We start from the raw sequence: 18,381 nt of genomic DNA, 5'->3' as shown, positions 1-18,381 counted from the left end.
GCAAGCCAGCCCGGATCGGTTACGAAGTTAGTTGATTCAGATTCAGTCACCACGCGAGCGAGCAAGCGAGCATTACGCCGCGCCGCGCTGCGCCTGCCAGGTAGCGAATGGCGACAGAGCGGCAAGTTAATCTGCTGTCGGATCTAATTCTCGTCCACTTCACATCTCCTAGGAGGCGCTCTTAAGGAAACCCGAGCGGTGCTGCCCGGCACCGAGTAATATTAAAATACGCTCGGTGTTAGCAATGATGCAATTTCGTGCAAAGCCGGTTACCTCCTAATTGCTGCGATTTGAACTATTTTCGATCTGCACATGCGAGCGACGTCGTCGTCGTCGTCGCCGTCGTCGTCGTGCTGCAACACCACCGCACCGGAGCACACTGATCCTCATAAATTTCAAATTCCACGGCTGTCCAGAATCACCGAACCGGTTGAGGATCCGTTGCAATAAATTAAGTAATCAGTTAAATACTCTCAAATATTTGTCAACACTATTTGATGGCAAAGGATTATTTATTCATCGAGCCGTCACGGATCACCGGCGTTGGTCATTTACCTGTTTCGCCCGCCTGAATGTCACTGTGTCTGTGCCAGTCTGTGTGCGTGTGGGTTGGGAAATTTTGCCCCTTGGATATTAACGTGTGGAGACAAATCGGTATACCACACGCACGCCCGCAAATCAGTGTTTTAATCAAGACTGCAAGCCCTCGATATCTATCGCTAGTTAAGACGGCGGTAGATTTGGAGGGCTTATGGCGAAACCTGAAACGTTTGCATATTGCGTATCAATATTTGAATTGATTTAAAATAGTTTTGCTGAATAAAATAGTGTCCAACATCTCCGAATGCTCAGGAATAATTTAACGTGACAATATAAGAAGTAAATTAAGGGCAATAAATTTTAATTACTAATAAAAGTATCCTGCATTAGTCGTACCGCCAGAACCAATCAAGTGCCCCGTTACGGCCTCTCTACGGGTATGTAAAATTCCACAAACCGCCGAGCGGGTTGATACTTGTATTTATCACCGGTGATAATTAATATTCTTTAACCTCGCCCGTTTTCCTGCTTTCCACCAGGTGATCTTTGACGGCGAGGACCTCCAAGCGTTAGACTACTGCCTGGGCAGCAGGCAGGCAGCTTAGTCAGCCGTTCGGCGTTTGGCGAAAAATCGAAAGCGCGTCCAATCTAGGACTCCCTCGGATCGTTCCATGCGGTGCAGTCCAGCGAGACTTAGCTGCAGTAGCAGCAGCAGCAGCAGCAGCAGCAACTACGTCAGTGCTCAGTATTATATATTCACCAGCACTCAGGTTAGTGGGTCCACGGGTCTCGCCCGTGGACAGCAATTGGCGCTCGTAGACACGGAATATAGTATAGACCGAGTTGCTAATTCTATTTATTGGTTAATAAAGATCACTAACCATTTTGCATGGCAATCGGCCATAATTGCAGATTTTAGTGCTGCTCGGTAAGCGTGAAAGTGTGGCAAAACATTGATTGTACCTTTTTTACGAGCTGAGACATGCAAATGGATGAAACTGACGAAACAACTGTCTGTTTCATAATGTAGCCGTAATAAAGTGAGTACAAATTAATCGAAAAATGTTTTCAGAACTAGAGAAAGAGCGTGATACATTTCGCCGGTTAATAGGTAAAGTCTTATTAAAACGTTTTTTATGGCTCGTCACTTAGATCGATCGGGATTTGTGGTAATCGATGTATGACAACTAGCAGTAATGAAAACATGTTGTTACGTTCATCCCGTAATTAGAAAAATGCAATGAAAGAAATATCGAATTCACTTAAACTATTAATAAGATATTTGATTGGTTGGAATATCGTTTGTCAGTAAAAGGCAGTGACCTAATCAAATTACGTCACGTACATCAACATGACTTAGAATTAAAATAACGTAACCAAGCTTTGAATGCACTATTTTAAGTACTGGCGTACAGTGGGACGCACTAAGTAAAAATAATACATAAGCAATTGAATCTAAACCTTAAGAGATGTCATGATACAGAAAGGTTTCTCCATTTCAAAATCACTTTCTTGTAAAAGTAAAATATTTAAGCATTAGGGGTTCCCTGCGCAGATACAAAAAAAAAATCATTTTCTCAATTTCAAGTTTCGATAACGGAATGTAGCACCTAGGCATTGCTTTTAACTATTTTCTCAAGAATGTAAGTAACCTGCGTTTTTCCCGTTTCGCCCATGTCTTACTTGTTAACCAACTGCAGACGACTGGCTGAGATCAGCAGTTCGGTCGTTGAACGTGGTCGGAAGCTATACAATACCGATGATTGCGGATACGATGATGCACCAAACTGTACATATCGTTTATCGCGACAGTAGGGCAACGTAACACTGCCGAGAAGGTGCATGGCGCGAGACATGTTCTTGTGCTGGGATAAGCAATATGCTACGTGAGGGGCATTCAACCCCCACATCTTTTCTTACAAGATTCAGTTTGATTAAAAATAACTACTTAATATTAAAGCATAAAATTATTATTATAATTGGTGAATGACCCTTTGGGTTAAAACCACTCAAAAAAAAAAAAAAAAAATTATTATTATTCTTTATTTAAGAAGTTTTCAGCCTGCGGCTGGTTCGCCTCTCGATAAAGCTTAAAAAAGATGTCTAACTTTCACGCTTCGAAACAATTTGCCAACGATTGCCATTTGTTATATTAATTTGGGGATAAAAGCTGGCCTTGTCTTACATATAACGGGCTGGTACCGAATGGCCGAAACACAAATGGCCGAATCACGAATGGCTGAGTTCCAACAACAGTCACAGAAGGCCTAATCACGAATGGTCGAATCACGAAAGACCGAACCACGAACGGCTGAATTTTCCCGGAATGTCTAAATCAACAAAAAATTTTATTGCTCATTTTGGAAGACCTTACATATTTTGAATAATTTTTTTTTATCTATTTCTCTCCGCGAAACATCCCCCTGAAAAACCTTTAAAATTTGTCCCTCTATTGCTTTTTGTTCCACTCGCAGCTCTGTGATGATCCGCGTCATTGATAGGTGGAGAAAAAAAAAATTTGGTAAAATTCTGTACCTTAGTTTCAGAAAAACAAGACATACTCTGCGTCTTATTTTTTATTTTGGTAGATAGAGTATAGATGATTGATAGTTTTTCCTCTGCCTAAGCGCGAATGATTTACGTTTATTAAAGGGTGTGAAGCCTATTGATCGTGTTAGTAGTAAATGTTTCCTAGATGATTCAGAGCGAGACGGCCCCAGGCCGCGACTGTGCGCCGGTGACCCACCGTCGAAAGCGCCGGTCACTGCGGGGGAGGGGGCAGCCCCCGCGCAGAAACCACTACTATTGAGGTGCATGCATTTTCTTAGGTTTACTGACTAGTAGGGATTACCCTTAGTTAAGTCCGAACGAGCGATAACGAGTAAGGACAGCATCTACCCAACATTTGTGCAGGCTGAAGGCCGTGATTATTTTCAGCCGAATATGATGTTCGGCCATTCGTGTTTCAGCCTTTTGTGATTCGGTCTTTTGTAATTCAGCCATTTGTGATTCGGCCTTTCGTGTTTCGGTCATTAGATATATTATGCCATTTGTTATTTCGGTTATGTGTGTTTCGGCCATTCGTGATTCGGCCATTTGTGTTTCGGCCATTCGTAGGTAATCGCATACAATTGATACCTCCCGAACGAATGAAATTATGAAGATGGCTCTTCCTGACGAAACTGGGACAGAGTTTCTGGCGGAGGCTAATCCCTGTAACCAATCGCCCAGATGGTACAGCAGTTTAGGGTAATTACCTGCACATGCATTGTTTCAATTCTTAGCAACTGCGAGATTCGTTTTTACTCTCACCACTTCATTTATAAAACCATTTCATTTAGCAATGATTTTACCGATTCATATGAACTATTGTCATACTAAACCATATTCCTTATTTAACAATTATCGCACTGAGTCACTTCACTTATCAATGGTAGCGCCGAACTATTTAATCCATCTATGGTCGTACCGAACCATATGCTTTATTCAACAGTGATTTGGTTTTAGTCAGCGCGCTTTTATGTGAATGTTTTTTTTTTTGATAGATTATAGTCACTTTAACGGGAAATTAGCAATCATTAACTTTTCGTCGGAGAGCCGTTGGAAGCAGATTTTTGGGTCCAAAAGCGGGGTTCTGTTTGTTAAAATGTAAATACTGCCTTCTTCTTGCCAATCTGAACACAGCGAATACATTTTCATGAACAGAATTTTGGTTTCAAACGAAAAAACTGCTTTTGAAATCGGCAGAATCGATGACGACTAATCTCACCTTAACAGCTTGGGTTATTCGTGACTTCTGCGGGGTTTTGATTTGAACCTTCGACGTGAGAGGCGTAAATGCTAAACACTACAACGGGACTGACCCCATATTTATGTGCATGCGTTCAAATTGGTTTCGATTAATGTTCACCAATCGTCACGCAGAAGTCACGAATAGGGTGTTTGCAGAGTGCATATGTATTGTAGATCTGTTGGGCAGGCAAAAGTGACAGCTCCATATAAAACACACGGGCTGGGAAGAGTAAAATTTTTTAAATGATTTATTTTCTTTATTTAAAACAGAAATTACAAATTGCTTCATACATATGGCAAGGTAATATATCTGTTTACTAAATAAAAAAATTATTTTCAACAAATCAGGTAAGACGCGGTAGCAATGATCAAAAATGTAACTATGACCTATGTTAGCGGGATAAAACTAAACAAATATCAATAGCCAGTAGTTGCTTTCGGCTAAGAAAGCAATTTATTATGCTAAAATCAATTTTATATTCCGTTACTTTCAACTTGGCCTATGCCGTATACTGCTTCAAAAATCAGTATATTTGGGACACCGATTTAACGCGAATTCACCGAAACCCTAGTTACCAAAAGTCAGCATATATTTCAGGGAACATTTGTCGGTTATTTTGACTATTAGTTGCTTCAAAATGATGAACAATTTTAGAAAAAATGATAATTTTATCCAGCACGTTTTTGCTGCATCGAATAGGAAAATATGCAATGTGTGCCCAACAGATGTCTTGCATGTGTGTGTAGCAAAAGCCCTATAACCCGATAATGATTTTTTCAAAATTTTTGGTCGTTTATGTCCCCTTAACAGGAATAAAACGATTTCCATTTTACATATTTTCAAAAACAAAATTATAAAACTTACTTTACTTTATGCAATAATAAACGTACTGAAAAATTCAATTTGCCTAAGGTTGAAACGGACCATTCCATTCTATGCCATACAGAATCATTTTATTCGCCAATGGTCGTACCGAACCATTTCATCCATCTATGGTCATACTGAACAATATACTTCATTGTACAATGATCGTACGAAATAATTTCACTTATCAATGATCGTGCCGAACCATTTAATTCACATATGGGTGGACTGAACCATTTTAATTATCTGCCATACAGAACCTGATCGTCGATCAAAAGCATTGAAAAGAGAAGACAGATTGATGCGATATGTATCAACTTCAGCAATGCATTCGACAATGTTCCGCATGCTTACTTACCTACTTACTTACTTATCCTGGCTAGCTGTGTGACCTGCAATAAAATGTTCCACAAGTTAACTCGGTCCATGGTAGTGCGTCTACAATTTCTCTACTGTCCCTCACTTTCAAGGCCATGCTCCACTTGGTCTAACCATCAAGCACGCTGCGCACCTTTGCATCTGGTACCAACCGGATTCGATGCGAAAACCATTTTTGAGGGGTTGTTGTGCGGCATTCTCACAACATGTCCCGCCCATTATACCCTTTCAGCCTTAGGTACTTTCTGAATACTGCGTTCGCCGAAGAGCTGCGCTAGTTCGTGGCTCTTCCTTCTCCTCCATACATCGTTCTCACATATACCGCCAAAGATGGTCCTAAGCACAAGGCGTTCAAAAACAGCAAGTACTTTAAAGTCACCGTCGAGCGTTGTACACGTTTCGTGCTCGTAGAGGACTACTGTTCTTATTACATGGTACATTTGGTACGGAGGAGAAGCTTACCAGACCCTAGGGTCCTGTGGAGTCCGTAGTAAGTACGACTTCCGGTAAGAATACGTCTGCGTATTTCTCTGCTGCAACTGTTATCCGACGTCATCAACGACCCGAGGTATACAAATTCGTCCACCATTCCGAACTCGTCCCCGTCGACTACCACACTATTGCCAATGCGAGCTCGATCGCGCACGGTTCCTCCTGCTAACAGATATTTGGTTTTGAACGTATCCACTACTAACCCAACCTGTACTGCTTCACGTTTCAGTTTGGTATACTGCTCGGCAACCATCTGGAACGTCTTTCAGACAATATCCACGTTGTCAACGAAACAGATAAATTGGCTAGATTTGTTGAAGATCGTGCCCCGCATGTTAAAACCCGCACGTTTCATAACACCTTCTAACGCGATGTTGAACAGGGAACATGAAATACCATCGCCTTGTCGAAGTCCCCTACATATTTCAAACGGGTTTGATAACGCGCCCGAAGTCCTCACACAGCACCGAACACCTCAATTAGTCCATAGTTTTCCATAGCTCGTCACGGTTGATAGTATCGTAGGCGGCCTTGAAATCTATGAATAGGTGACATATAGGGACCTGTTATTCGCGACCCTTTTGGAGGATTTGTCGCAGGATAAAGATTTGGTCTGTTGTCGATCGCCTGGATATAAAACCGGCTTGACAACTTCCCACGAATCTACATGCTAGCAGCGATAGACGGCTAAAGATGGTCTGAGAAAGTACTTTATAGGCAGCATTGAGAATGGTAATCACTCGATAGTTCTCACATTCCAACTTATCGCCCTTCTTATATGTTTGGCATATTACTCCCTCCTTCCACTCCTTCAGCGACGCACGTGCTGCATTCTTCTCGTCTAACATCTTTTGGCATTCCTCGTCGAACCAGTCAGTCGCTACGTCGACTCCTCTCAGCGAACCCAACGGCACCATTCGCTGCGCCGTGGATGGCTGGTTAAACGCTATCCTAGCAGTACTCGAGAGGGGCTTCGGTTAGGTCACCCTCACCCGGCAACGTAGTCTTAAGGCGTTGCGCGTACTCAGTAGCGACCTCAGGTAATATTAGTCGTTCCAGATCGTACCGTGGCGGGCGACGGTACCGACTTTTGGTAACAGCGGAAAGCCTTTGGCGCATTTTAACCATCAAAAGGTAGTGGTCAGAATGGATGCCTGTGCCATGATAGGTTTCAACGTCGAAGATATCCGAAAAGTTCCTTGCATCAATCGTGGTCGATTTGTGAGTCCGTCTGTTGTGGTGAACTCCAGTTGTACCGATTTGGGAGGCTGTGCCGGAAGAAGGTACTTCGTATGGGCATATTTTTCGAGGCGGCGAAGCCAATGAGTGAATGGCCGTTTTCGTTCATAAGCAGGCGCGCTGAACTTTCCAATAACCTTGTTTCGGTTTGTTTCGAGACAAGGCAGTCATCGAGGACCCTTGATATTTGTTCTTTTTGGTAACGAGCTATACAGCCGCGCTGTGGGCGTTGCTGTTGATTTTAAAGCCTGGTTTAACGAACACATCTCTACAGTAATAGCTAAGGCTTTCGAAATTCTAGGCTTCTTGAAAAGAAACACCAAAGCATTTCAGGATATACACGCGCTTAAAGCGCTGTACTGTGCGCGTGTTTGTAGCATTCTGGAATACGCTGTTGTGGTATGGATACCATGTCAAGCTGTGTGTATCAATAGAATGGAGGCTATCAAAAAAAAATTGTGAGATACGCTCTGTGTTTTCTGCTTTGGAGCGATCTTCTAAATCTACCAGTCTATGAGGACCGATGCAAACTTAATTGAACAATGATCGTACTGAATCAGTTTCCTATCAATGGTTGTACTGAACCATATACTTTATTCAACAATAAACGTACCGGAACATTGCATGTGTCTATGGTCGATCCGGACCATTCAATTCTGTGCTATACAGAACAATTTTATTTACCAATGATCGTACCGAATCATTTCATGCATCTATGGTCGTACCGAACCATATACTTCATTGGACAATAGTCGTACCGAATCATTTTACTAATCAATGATCATACCGAATTATTTCAGTTTATGACCATACAGAAATATTTTGATTACTAACGGTCGTACTGAACCATTTCTTTTAATTTAGCTATGGTCGCATTAAACCGTTCCACTTATATTCGGAGTTCGGAACACCTGACTTTCAATTTATCAATTTTGTTGGCCATGTGGCCGTTGGCCAAGTAATAAACAAGCATTAAAAAACCATACGCTACAAGTTCAGTCATTCAAGTTCAAGTATGGAGTATTCCATCCATATGAAATCCATGCATGGATAAAATAAGTTTCCTATGACCAAACAAATAACCCTTCGAAACGTGTAATAATATTTTATTGTGTTTGCGACTAATTTTTTTAATAAAATGTGCACATTGTAGATGAAAATGCTCCACATGCGCGCAACTCAAGATAACCATTCAAGGTAAAGCCCTAAACTCTGCAAAGTAAATTGCCTTTTCCCGGCTGGAAGGCAACCTCTGATGAAGGTTATTGAGTTAGTTTCATTCTACTAATAAAGCTATTAGTTAAATTTTGTTTCGTTTCTCCTAGGCCTTAAATGTCTTTCTAACACTTGTCCCTTTTTTATCAAAGGTCGCAGTCGTTTATTACTAGGGATGGTTCGATCCTCTTGATTCGATTTCGATTTATTGTAATTTATATGTAAGTTATATATGGGACATTTGTAGAACTAGTTATTATCTGCAATTTTGCTGCATCTTTTGTATTTACGGTGTCACGCTGCTGATAGGTAAGCTAAAGGTTTCAAGACCTTCCCTCCATAAATTGTCATTTTCGGTTGAAAGTAACACTAAATACTGTAATAAAAAATTGACGACTTTAAACCGTTCAAGGTTCTGCCATGATTACGAATGTTCTGAATCACGATCCCACTCACTTTTGGTTCAATCGAGGCAGCCAAATTGTCCAGTTGGAACCTTTCTTTTCAAGCCGAAGAGTTTTAGCCTTCAAAGTTCACCGATTCCGCTTCTCGTAAACACACCAGACAGAAAGACAAAGTTTGCCGTACTTACCCGTTGCAGCACCAGTGGAGACGAGAAATCCTTGCCACCCTGGAGACGGAATCCCCACGCTTGTCCCTCTCCGCGCTGCAGACGAACTGTGATCAAATTTGCCATATCTCTGCGAAATAGAGGAACGAGGAAAACATGAGAAAATTAATGATAAATGTACACTGGAGAAACCATTAAACGGGAGGGTTCTTAGATGAATGATTCAATAGAGGTGGCTTCCATGGGAAATATTTTTTCTTAAGTGTCGACTGTCGATGGTCTTGAGCTTCGAAGATCATTCGAAACAAAAACACACCGTAGAATTGAAAGGTAAACCCTATGACGGCTCGGTAAAAAGTGAGACTCTTGCGCCCATCCAGACACCTTAACCCCGAGTTCTCCTTACAAACTTCGCAGACATGTTGTCGTAGACGGACGAACCTAACCTTGAACGGGTGGCGTTGAAAACTTTCCGCAATTATTGCTTTCTCGTGCTCGCCAGTCGGTGGACGACGTCGTCGATGCAACACAACACACATTACATTGCCATGAGGGAATATGCAAATTCATCTCCGCAGCGGGACAGGCGCCGGAGGATGGCCCTTGAACAACAACCGCAACGAGTCGCACGTTTTGTTCCTACGCCCATCAGTTCCATTTCTCTTCCTTCCACGGCTACAGCTGCAGTCTCAGTCTCTTCGACACCAACTGCATTGCATTGTGTTCGGCACGCGGTGCAGTCTAAAGTCCGGTAATGAGAGGTGTTTTATTATTTGCAACCGCATCGTTCGGTCCCTTGTACCGATTATTATTTATATATTTATATTTACTTTTCAATTTACTCAATCATGCTTACTCAAGCCGCTACTATTACAATAAATCTGATTAGGGGTTAACCATCGGGGCAGTAAATGAAGGAAGCGTCCTATGTCCAGTACTTTGAAGTGGCCGCAGCTCTGCCCAGCAGGGCGGTCCTGCGGCACAATCGCGCAGCATATCGCGGCAAAGTTTAGCCACGGCAATTGATCACTTTATCAGTTTTGAACTGAGCTGCAATCAATACCGGAATGGCTGGCTTGCCGGCTGCTTTGGAAAATCGATGCGTTCAATGGCCGGCTGACGAGATGACAGTTTTTTTGTCTTGCAGGTTAAACGAGGAGGAGTCGTTTAATTGTGCGCAGAGTATTTCACAATTTTTAATAAAGAAAAAAAAAGATGAAACTTTTTTCGATTAAATTCTACTAGTTTTATTCTGACAGGTACGCATTTCATCTGTAATTTGCTAAATTGTATAGACATTTTTTCAATATTCTCTAAGTTGAAGTTGAAGTTGAGTCTCTTTGTTTTTCTCTGAGCTAGAACTACTTTTTGTGTTCCTTTTTTCTGCAAATTAGAAATATTATAGGTTTGTTACACGAATGACGACCCAGCGAAGTCACTGACAGTACAAATGACAGGAATTTCTCTCCACTGCACACCATTGAACAATGAACATTCCATTGCATTCGATTCGGTAACATTACGGGATGCGTTTCTTTCTGGATCATTAATCAACTGTATTGGCTCCTTGGTGCTTACCCGTCGAAGCATCCTATTCTAAACTTGCTCATTACGATCGCATTTTACTGCCCCTATTGGAGTGTTCCGGCTTTCCAGCTGTGCCAATCAAGCGAGCCGTTTTATCAAACACCGTAGGTTGCAACGCCAAAAGGTGCTGCTTCCTTGTGGAGGGTGGTACTCCCTCCTGATCTTCACCACAAACTCACCAGCCTGGCATCATCATAGTTCACCAGCAACTCCAGCTGAAGCTGGACGAGGTGACAAGGAAGTGTCAACGCTTGGAAAAAACACTTTGTCATATTCATCCCTTTCAACGCCAGCAATCGCCAGTGTCGTCAGTCGTATTAGATAAAGTAGGAGAGAGAAAGATGATGCGAAAGAGTGTGCCTCCGCTGAACGCAACTATTAATTCAATTTAATCGCGATGTGTATCTAAATATTTTGCATGTTCATTGGACTAATGAGCACGCGCAACGTCAGCCGCAGACACAGCCTCTTGAGTCGTTCGTGAGTCACTGGGACGCACTTACTTTCAACACCTTTCGAAGTGTCTCGAGGTCCCAGCGATGAAAGCCGTTGAAAGAAGTCCAGCGCAGCGCCAAGAAGGACCAGCACTGACAGGGAATAATAGCCCGCAGTTTACCGATGGATGGTGGTGTGCCACAACTTGATGGGGGGCTCTATGCAAATTATGCTGCCACGGGGCAGCGCTGAAAGCGGTTCGATTGTATGATTAATGGCGAAAAATTCAATGATGCATGGTTCCGAAGAAGTGTGGTCAACCAGCAATCGGTGTTAGTGTTGAAGAGATTGGTCTGATGATTATTGATGATTGAAAAGTTCAGATAACATCACCGGAGAAGAATGGTTGTTGGACACATTGGCCAAAACTTCCGGATAAAGGTGATGAAAGGTGAAAAAAGGTTCAATATTTTTCTTTGCGGACGAAACATTAGTGATTGTTTAAAGTTTAAAGTTTAAAGTTTAAAGCAAATAATTGATGGGCAATATTTCTATAGACTGAATTAACACTTTTGAATTAAACTGCTGATTTTTAGCAGCGCAGCTGTCAAATTTATAAGCAAAACAAAGAAAAAATACGCATATACGCTAATCAATGTAATTTTGTGTGTGAAGAAAATAGCTAGTAAATCGTTAAAAAATAACATAATCATGCTAAACAGACGACATTCCGTTAGTTTGATCCTTCACTGAATATCCATTGGAAACCTAGTAAATTTTTGAATATTCAGTAAAAAGTTATTGAAGTTTGAAAAAATGGTAACCAAGTCGGGAAAGACGGACACCCAAAGGTAGGGAAAGGCGGATACACAGATTTTGAACCCATTTTGCCCAACAACTATTTAACATTGCAAATACTTACATATTTTATATGTAAAAGTAACTAGAAGTCATATAGCAGTTGGAATAGGCCAACTTTTAGAAACGATTAATTCGTCATCAATTAAAATATTGAAGGGAACCATTTTATTTTCTCGCTCAAAGGGGGGATCAGGAAGGGGGTTTTCCCAAACCAATTCTTTCCTAAATACATGATGAAATATGTTAATCTTTCTTAATACTGATAATTCGACGACGCGTGACACCTTTTTGCGAGTGTCCGTCTTTCCCATATCAAGTGTCCGTCTTTCCCGCCCTTACGCAGAAACTCTGATTTATACATGAGGTTTATAATATTAAAAAGAGCATAAATTTTGTAAGAAATTTTCCAGCGCACGTTGTAACTTTATTAGACAGAGACTTAAAGGTTCAGTTTGTGCGAAAATTGCGATCAATACAGTTATATTTGAGTAGATATTGAGTCAGTACCTTAAGGTGTCCGTCTTTACCGCCCTTCCCCTACTCTAAGTTAGTCTCTAACAGCCGACTGCTAATTCTATCGATAAAGAAGGGTCAAGTCTTAAAGACGTTTACATTGAACAATTTGCGATAGGTTTGCATCGAAGGACCCAGCGATTGTTGAGGTTTCGATATATTGACATGTTTTGAAGTAAACAGCTCGACATTACAAGTGATCGCCCTTGATTCGGTTGAAAAATGAAATGGAGAACGCAGTGATTTTGAAAGCAATTCCCGCAGTGCCAGCACATCAATTTTCAATGTAACGTAGTTCAACTTTATAATAGTGACTCTCAGTGGTAATAGTTTAAAGAATTAAAGTTAACAAGAATATTGGTATAAGGTGAAACAATCAGCGAAACGACCAGGCTGCCTAAAATCGGTTCCTTACCCTACTTGTGGTCAACTTTTCGGCACAAATACTTCTATGTACAGCGGTTGGGATAATTCTTCTGAAACTAAAAACGTTCATTTCAGTGGTAGATCACCCTGGCGGAGGCGGGTAGCGCAGAATGAATGCGAGAACGGACATCCAGATTATGTGCCTATGAAACACGAATATAGCTGTCCACGAGATCCAGCAAACACACTTCAGTTACCGGACGAACTGGCGTCTCCGTTCCTACATAGGCCCCCAGAGTTCTGGAGAACGGTTCTCTGGGTGGACAAATCAAAATTCAAGTTGTTTAACCGAAGCCAGCGGATTGGTGTGTGGCGCAGAATAGGTTAAGAATTACAGAAGCGCTACATTCAAGACATGATGAAGCATGGAGGGGAAAATGTGTTGGTCTGGTAGTGCTTTTGGTAGAGTGGAGTTTGAATAATGACACCAGATTTCTACATTAACATCCTGCAGGAAAATCTGCGGATTCGCTGATCCTAACGGGCGTTGCCCAAGTAATAATTTTAAATAAAATACAGACGTGAGTAGAAAAGTTGGAGTTTTACGATCAGATCATCCTAATCGCTTTGGTTTATAGCAACCATAATAAAATATCTCATAGAGTCTCCGAAGTTGTGCGGCATATGCGGTTTAGATTATATTGTGCGTATTGGTATAATACGTGGATGTAATCAATGCGCCATTAAAATTGTGCAATTTTCGAAAACTAGTTGTTATTACAATAATTATTTTGTATTCAATTCAATATTTGTTTTCAATTAATAAATCTCAATTTCTAGGAAACTCATTTCAGTTGCTTCAAGCTACAAGAAAACCGATTGATGATAACTTTCATTCTCCAACATACTTCGCTTTGACAAATTTTCGTTTGCGAGCTAAAAAATACTAGCATGCGGCAATATGGCCTCGCATAAAAAGTGATTTCGGTGTTGAACTTTAATTTCTTTCATAATAGCAGCAATAAAACTTATTGGCTATGGTGTTACCGTTTTAATAGTTCTATAAAATTAAGAGCTTTATCGCGGTTTTATAAGCAACCGCAATAAGATCGATTTTGTTTGGTGCGCCATATTGTATTGCTTGGCCCGGTGTATGGTCAAATTTTCGTGGATTTCAGAGCAGCATACGATACAGTTCAACGTGAACAGCTATGGCAGATAATGCAAGAGTACAGTTTTCCAGACAAACTGACGCGGCTGATCAAAGTTACTCTGGAGTGAGTGATGTGCTACGTGCGCGTTTCGGGGATAGTCTCGAGACCTTCCCAATCGCGCAGAGGGCTACGGCAAGGGGATGGACTGTCCTGTCTGTTATTCAATATCGTTGTTGAGGGTGTGATCCGGCGAGCGGGCATTGAAACGAGAGCTACGATATTCGTCAAGTGTAGCCAACTCAAAGACTCAACTCAAATTAGACTAAAAACGGAGGTTAGGTGGATAGGGTTACAAATCAATGCATCGACAACCAAATAAAAGGTGGGAAAAGGCTCCAGAGAAAGCAACATTTGCCTCCCACGGACAGTGACTATTGACGGTGATGAACTGGAAGTGGTTGATGATTTCGTATATTTGAGATCCCTGGTCACAGCCGACAATAATACGAGTAAGGAGATGCAACGACGCATTCAAGCTGAAAATCAAGCCTACTTTTCTCTCTGCAAGACGCTTCGATCAAGGAACGTACACCGCCGTACAAAGCTGACGCTGTACAAAACGTTAATCAGATCGGTAGCTCTCTACAGCCTTGAGACAGCAACTTTGCTTACGGAAAACATACATGCACTTGCCGTATTTGAACGAAAGGTGTTACGGACTATTTTTGGCGAAGTACAAACGGAAAGCGAAGAGTGGCGTAGGCGTATGAACCACGAGTTGCAGGTTATACTTGGAGAATTTCTCTTCGTACTCCTAGCGAAAGTTGGGAGACTACGGTGGGCCGGCCACGTCGCAAGGATGCCGGACGACTGTGCAGTGAAATCCGTTCTCTTCAAAAACCCCACCGGAACCAGAACCAGAAATAGAAGGGCCCAACGTACTAGATGGCTCGACCAGGTTGAAGTCGACTTGCGTATGTCGTTACACCCAACGAATTGGCGACGAGTAACCCAGGACCGAGTGCAATGAAAAACAATTCTTGATACGGCAAGAGTTAACCCCACTCTCGGCTGGTAAAGCAGTAAGTAGTAGTATGAGCAACCACAATAAATTTGCTTTATTAACAGTTTTATTGTGGTTTTATAGCTAGCTATAAGCAGCGGCTTTAGAATTGTTACTTGGGTGAAGAACAGCTCTTATTTTAGCAGAACAACGACCCAAAACATGCTGCCAAGAAGACCAAGCGTTTCTTTTCGTCTTGTCGCTTCAAACCGCCTAAGTGACCTCCATACGGTCCAGACTTTAACTCCATCGAGAATTTGTTGGTGATTGTCAATATCAGGGTTGACAAACCAGATATCAGCAAAAAAACTGAAACCCGATAGATAAATTACAAAATATTTAAACAAAATATCGCTAGCCTAGACTAGCTAGACTCATTTGAAGATGGGTATGAAATGAAGAAGGCAAACGAGAAAGCGTCCAACATAACTTTTGCCAGCCCAAGCTTCTACCTAGCGCCTTCACACGGCCATACCCGGTAATACTCTATTGAGTAGCTAAGCTAGGAGGTGCGATTCTGCGTGGTTCCCCTGATCTCGAAACTGAAACGGCTGAGCCACACAGCCTTGGTAGCAGGTAAGCCTAATATGTTATTCTAATGATTTGTTTCGTTTTAGCTCATCAAACACCTCCTACTGTACAATGAAAACTGGTGAGATTGTTCTACTTTTGCCCATATTTACTCCATATATACTATATGGGTCATTCCACGGGAAATTTACAGTCAAAATTTTTTTTCTCTTCGGGACATTTTTTTACGTTCTTTGTGCAAAAAAAATCGACACGTATTTTTGTATTTCGATGTTACTGTTGGAATTCGCAAGATATGATTTTTTAAAGTATTGTAATCCGAAAAAATCACTATTTTTTAAATACTGAAAAACTATGTTTACAAGTTTGTAATATCAAAAAATGACTTTCTACCAGATGTGTTCACTATTCCACAAGCATTCAAAATTGGTATACCATACCTCCTCTCGATTGTTTTTCAATAGTTAAATAGTGCATTTTTATAAACAATTGCAATTTTTTCAAAGTTGGAACTTTTTTTTCTCGATTTTTTTTACCTTAAAATATTTGTTAATCTTTCTCGAAGAAGCATGCAAAATTTGGAAATGGAGAAATGAAAACTCTAGATGCTATGATTTTTTATATCGAAGCGCGCACGTTAATGCAAACGAGTTGACGAACGCGTGTGCTTCAACGACACGTTACACTTAATAGCATCAAAGGCGGCCTCGTTATGAAGCTGCCCGTGGGTTAGAACATCGATTGAGCATCACCGCTCGCTTCACATTAACACACGCGATGAGACATAAAAACTCATAATTTCCAGAGTTTTCATTTCTCCATTTCCAAATTTTGTATGCTTCTTCGAGAAAGATTAACAAATATTTTAAAGTAAAAAAAATCGAGAAAAAAAAGTTCCAACTTTGAAAAAATTGCAATTGTTTATAAAAATGCACTATTTAACTATTGAAAAACAATCGAGAGGAGGTATGGTATACCAATTTTGAAAGCTTGTGGAATAGTGAACACATCTGGTAGAAAGTCATTTTTTGATATTACAAACTATGTTTACAATCAGTATTTAAAAAATAGTGATTTTTTCGGATTACAATACTTTAAAAAATCATATCTTGCGAATTCCAACAGCAACATCGAAATACAAAAATACGTGTCGATTTTTTTTGCACAAAGAACGTAAAAAAATATTCCGAAGAGAAAAAAAATTTTGACTGTAAATTTCCCGTGGAATGACCCATATATACTTTATTACGAAATCAGCATTTTCATATGTATAATTAGATTGCAAATCAGAGTTACGTACTGATTTGTATCCAACAAAATCGTATTCGACGTGCAAAAGCCGCTTATCCGTCCCATTTTGAAGGCGATATACGCACTAAGGAATAATTTTGAGCGATACACTTATTGCAATACGATAAGATCCGATTAAGCGCGACCAGCTTCATACAACTATACAACTTTGTGCTGAAAATCGTATGTTGGTCAGCTACTCGCATTATAAACGATAGAATATCAACTTATGCGCGCTTTATTAAGCTTTATTTACTAGTCCGAATTTGTTAAGAGATGTTTATGACAATTTTCGTACATTGATATACGAGTTGGTGCTGGCTGGGTATTGAATAAAGCTTTCTCATTATTGTTTACTTTGCCCTACTAACACAATATCCTCTGTTTTCATGTAACAACTATGAAGGTAGTATGGGTTCCCTGAACTTTCAAAAGTAGATGCTACACAAATATTTCTACCCAATTCCCCTGCGGTTGTGCGGACGTAGCCAGGTATATAATTCGATTATATAACCATCCACGATGTATGCAACCTCATTTGCTAATGCTAATTCCGTTGACTCATCTGAAGATCGTTTCATCTAGCTCGACGAGATCAGACAATGTTTATGTGTATGTAAATGTGTATGTAAATGAGTATGTAAATGTGTATGTAAATGTGTATGTAAATGTGTATGTATGTGTGCGATGAGAAATACAGGATTCCCCCGAATAAGGCTAGTGCTGCACGTCCACCGCGACCTCTCAGCGTTCCAGTTCCAGTAGTTTACTAGGTAATATAAAATCCCAAGTAACAATTTGGGTTTTATTATACTCTTATGATGGCATTTAAGACCAAAATTGGTCATAAAGACTATCAGAAGAGTACAATAAAACTCACACTGCTGCTTGGGATACTAACAATGTACCAAAAATCAACTGTATCGATTATTAGACAATTAACAAATCGCCGTGGGCATACAGCAGCACCCACCGCCTTATTTGGAGGACTGCTGTAATTTGTATTCCAGGTATTGCGATCCCACTTCGAACTCTTTCTAATTTCATTGAAATCGATTCATAGAATTCGTAGATATAGCTGGAATACACTCCAGGGCCGTAAGAAGAAGTCGTCTATGTCTCCGGCATCCAAGTCCGGACACTAAAGATTTGTCGAAAACAAAGATTGATAAAAATATTCGGAAAGTAAAATAAACAGCCAAATATAACAACTAAGTCTAGAATTTCTTTATATTTGATTCCTAGATTTGAAATAAAATTAGATAAGCAATGTAAAAGGCAGAAAAACTATAGTAAAATTTCTGGATGCCAACCTACCAACGAATCGAGAAAATCGAGTTGCCGCGAGCATTTTCGCAAGTAGCGTAAATTAATCATTAGTGGACCCTGTAGAGCTTGAGTTGTTTTCTTATAATAATTATTTTGAACTGGTAATGCTAAACACTCAACTGTTGATACTTGCAGTAATAGTAACTTTCGATTAAACCTA

The 18,381-nt window shown here is 40.6% G+C and overlaps 1 protein-coding gene across 1 annotated transcript in view; it reads right to left on the bottom strand.

Annotated features, from left to right (window-relative positions):
- The window catches only part of LOC128738194 (PDZ and LIM domain protein Zasp), a 195,230-nt gene that overhangs the window by 90,685 nt on the left and 86,164 nt on the right, over positions 1-18,381 (bottom strand). Inside the window, exon 3 of the mRNA XM_053833137.1 lies at positions 9,114-9,222. Within this exon, the coding sequence (XP_053689112.1) occupies positions 9,114-9,218 (105 nt within the window). The 5' untranslated portion in view covers positions 9,219-9,222. The remainder of the gene's footprint in view (positions 1-9,113; positions 9,223-18,381) is intronic.

Source organism: Sabethes cyaneus, chromosome 2, assembly GCF_943734655.1.
Source record: "Sabethes cyaneus chromosome 2, idSabCyanKW18_F2, whole genome shotgun sequence".
In the NCBI taxonomy this organism is placed as follows: domain Eukaryota; kingdom Metazoa; phylum Arthropoda; class Insecta; order Diptera; family Culicidae; genus Sabethes; species Sabethes cyaneus.
This window is presented reverse-complemented; position numbering and strand designations above follow the sequence as displayed.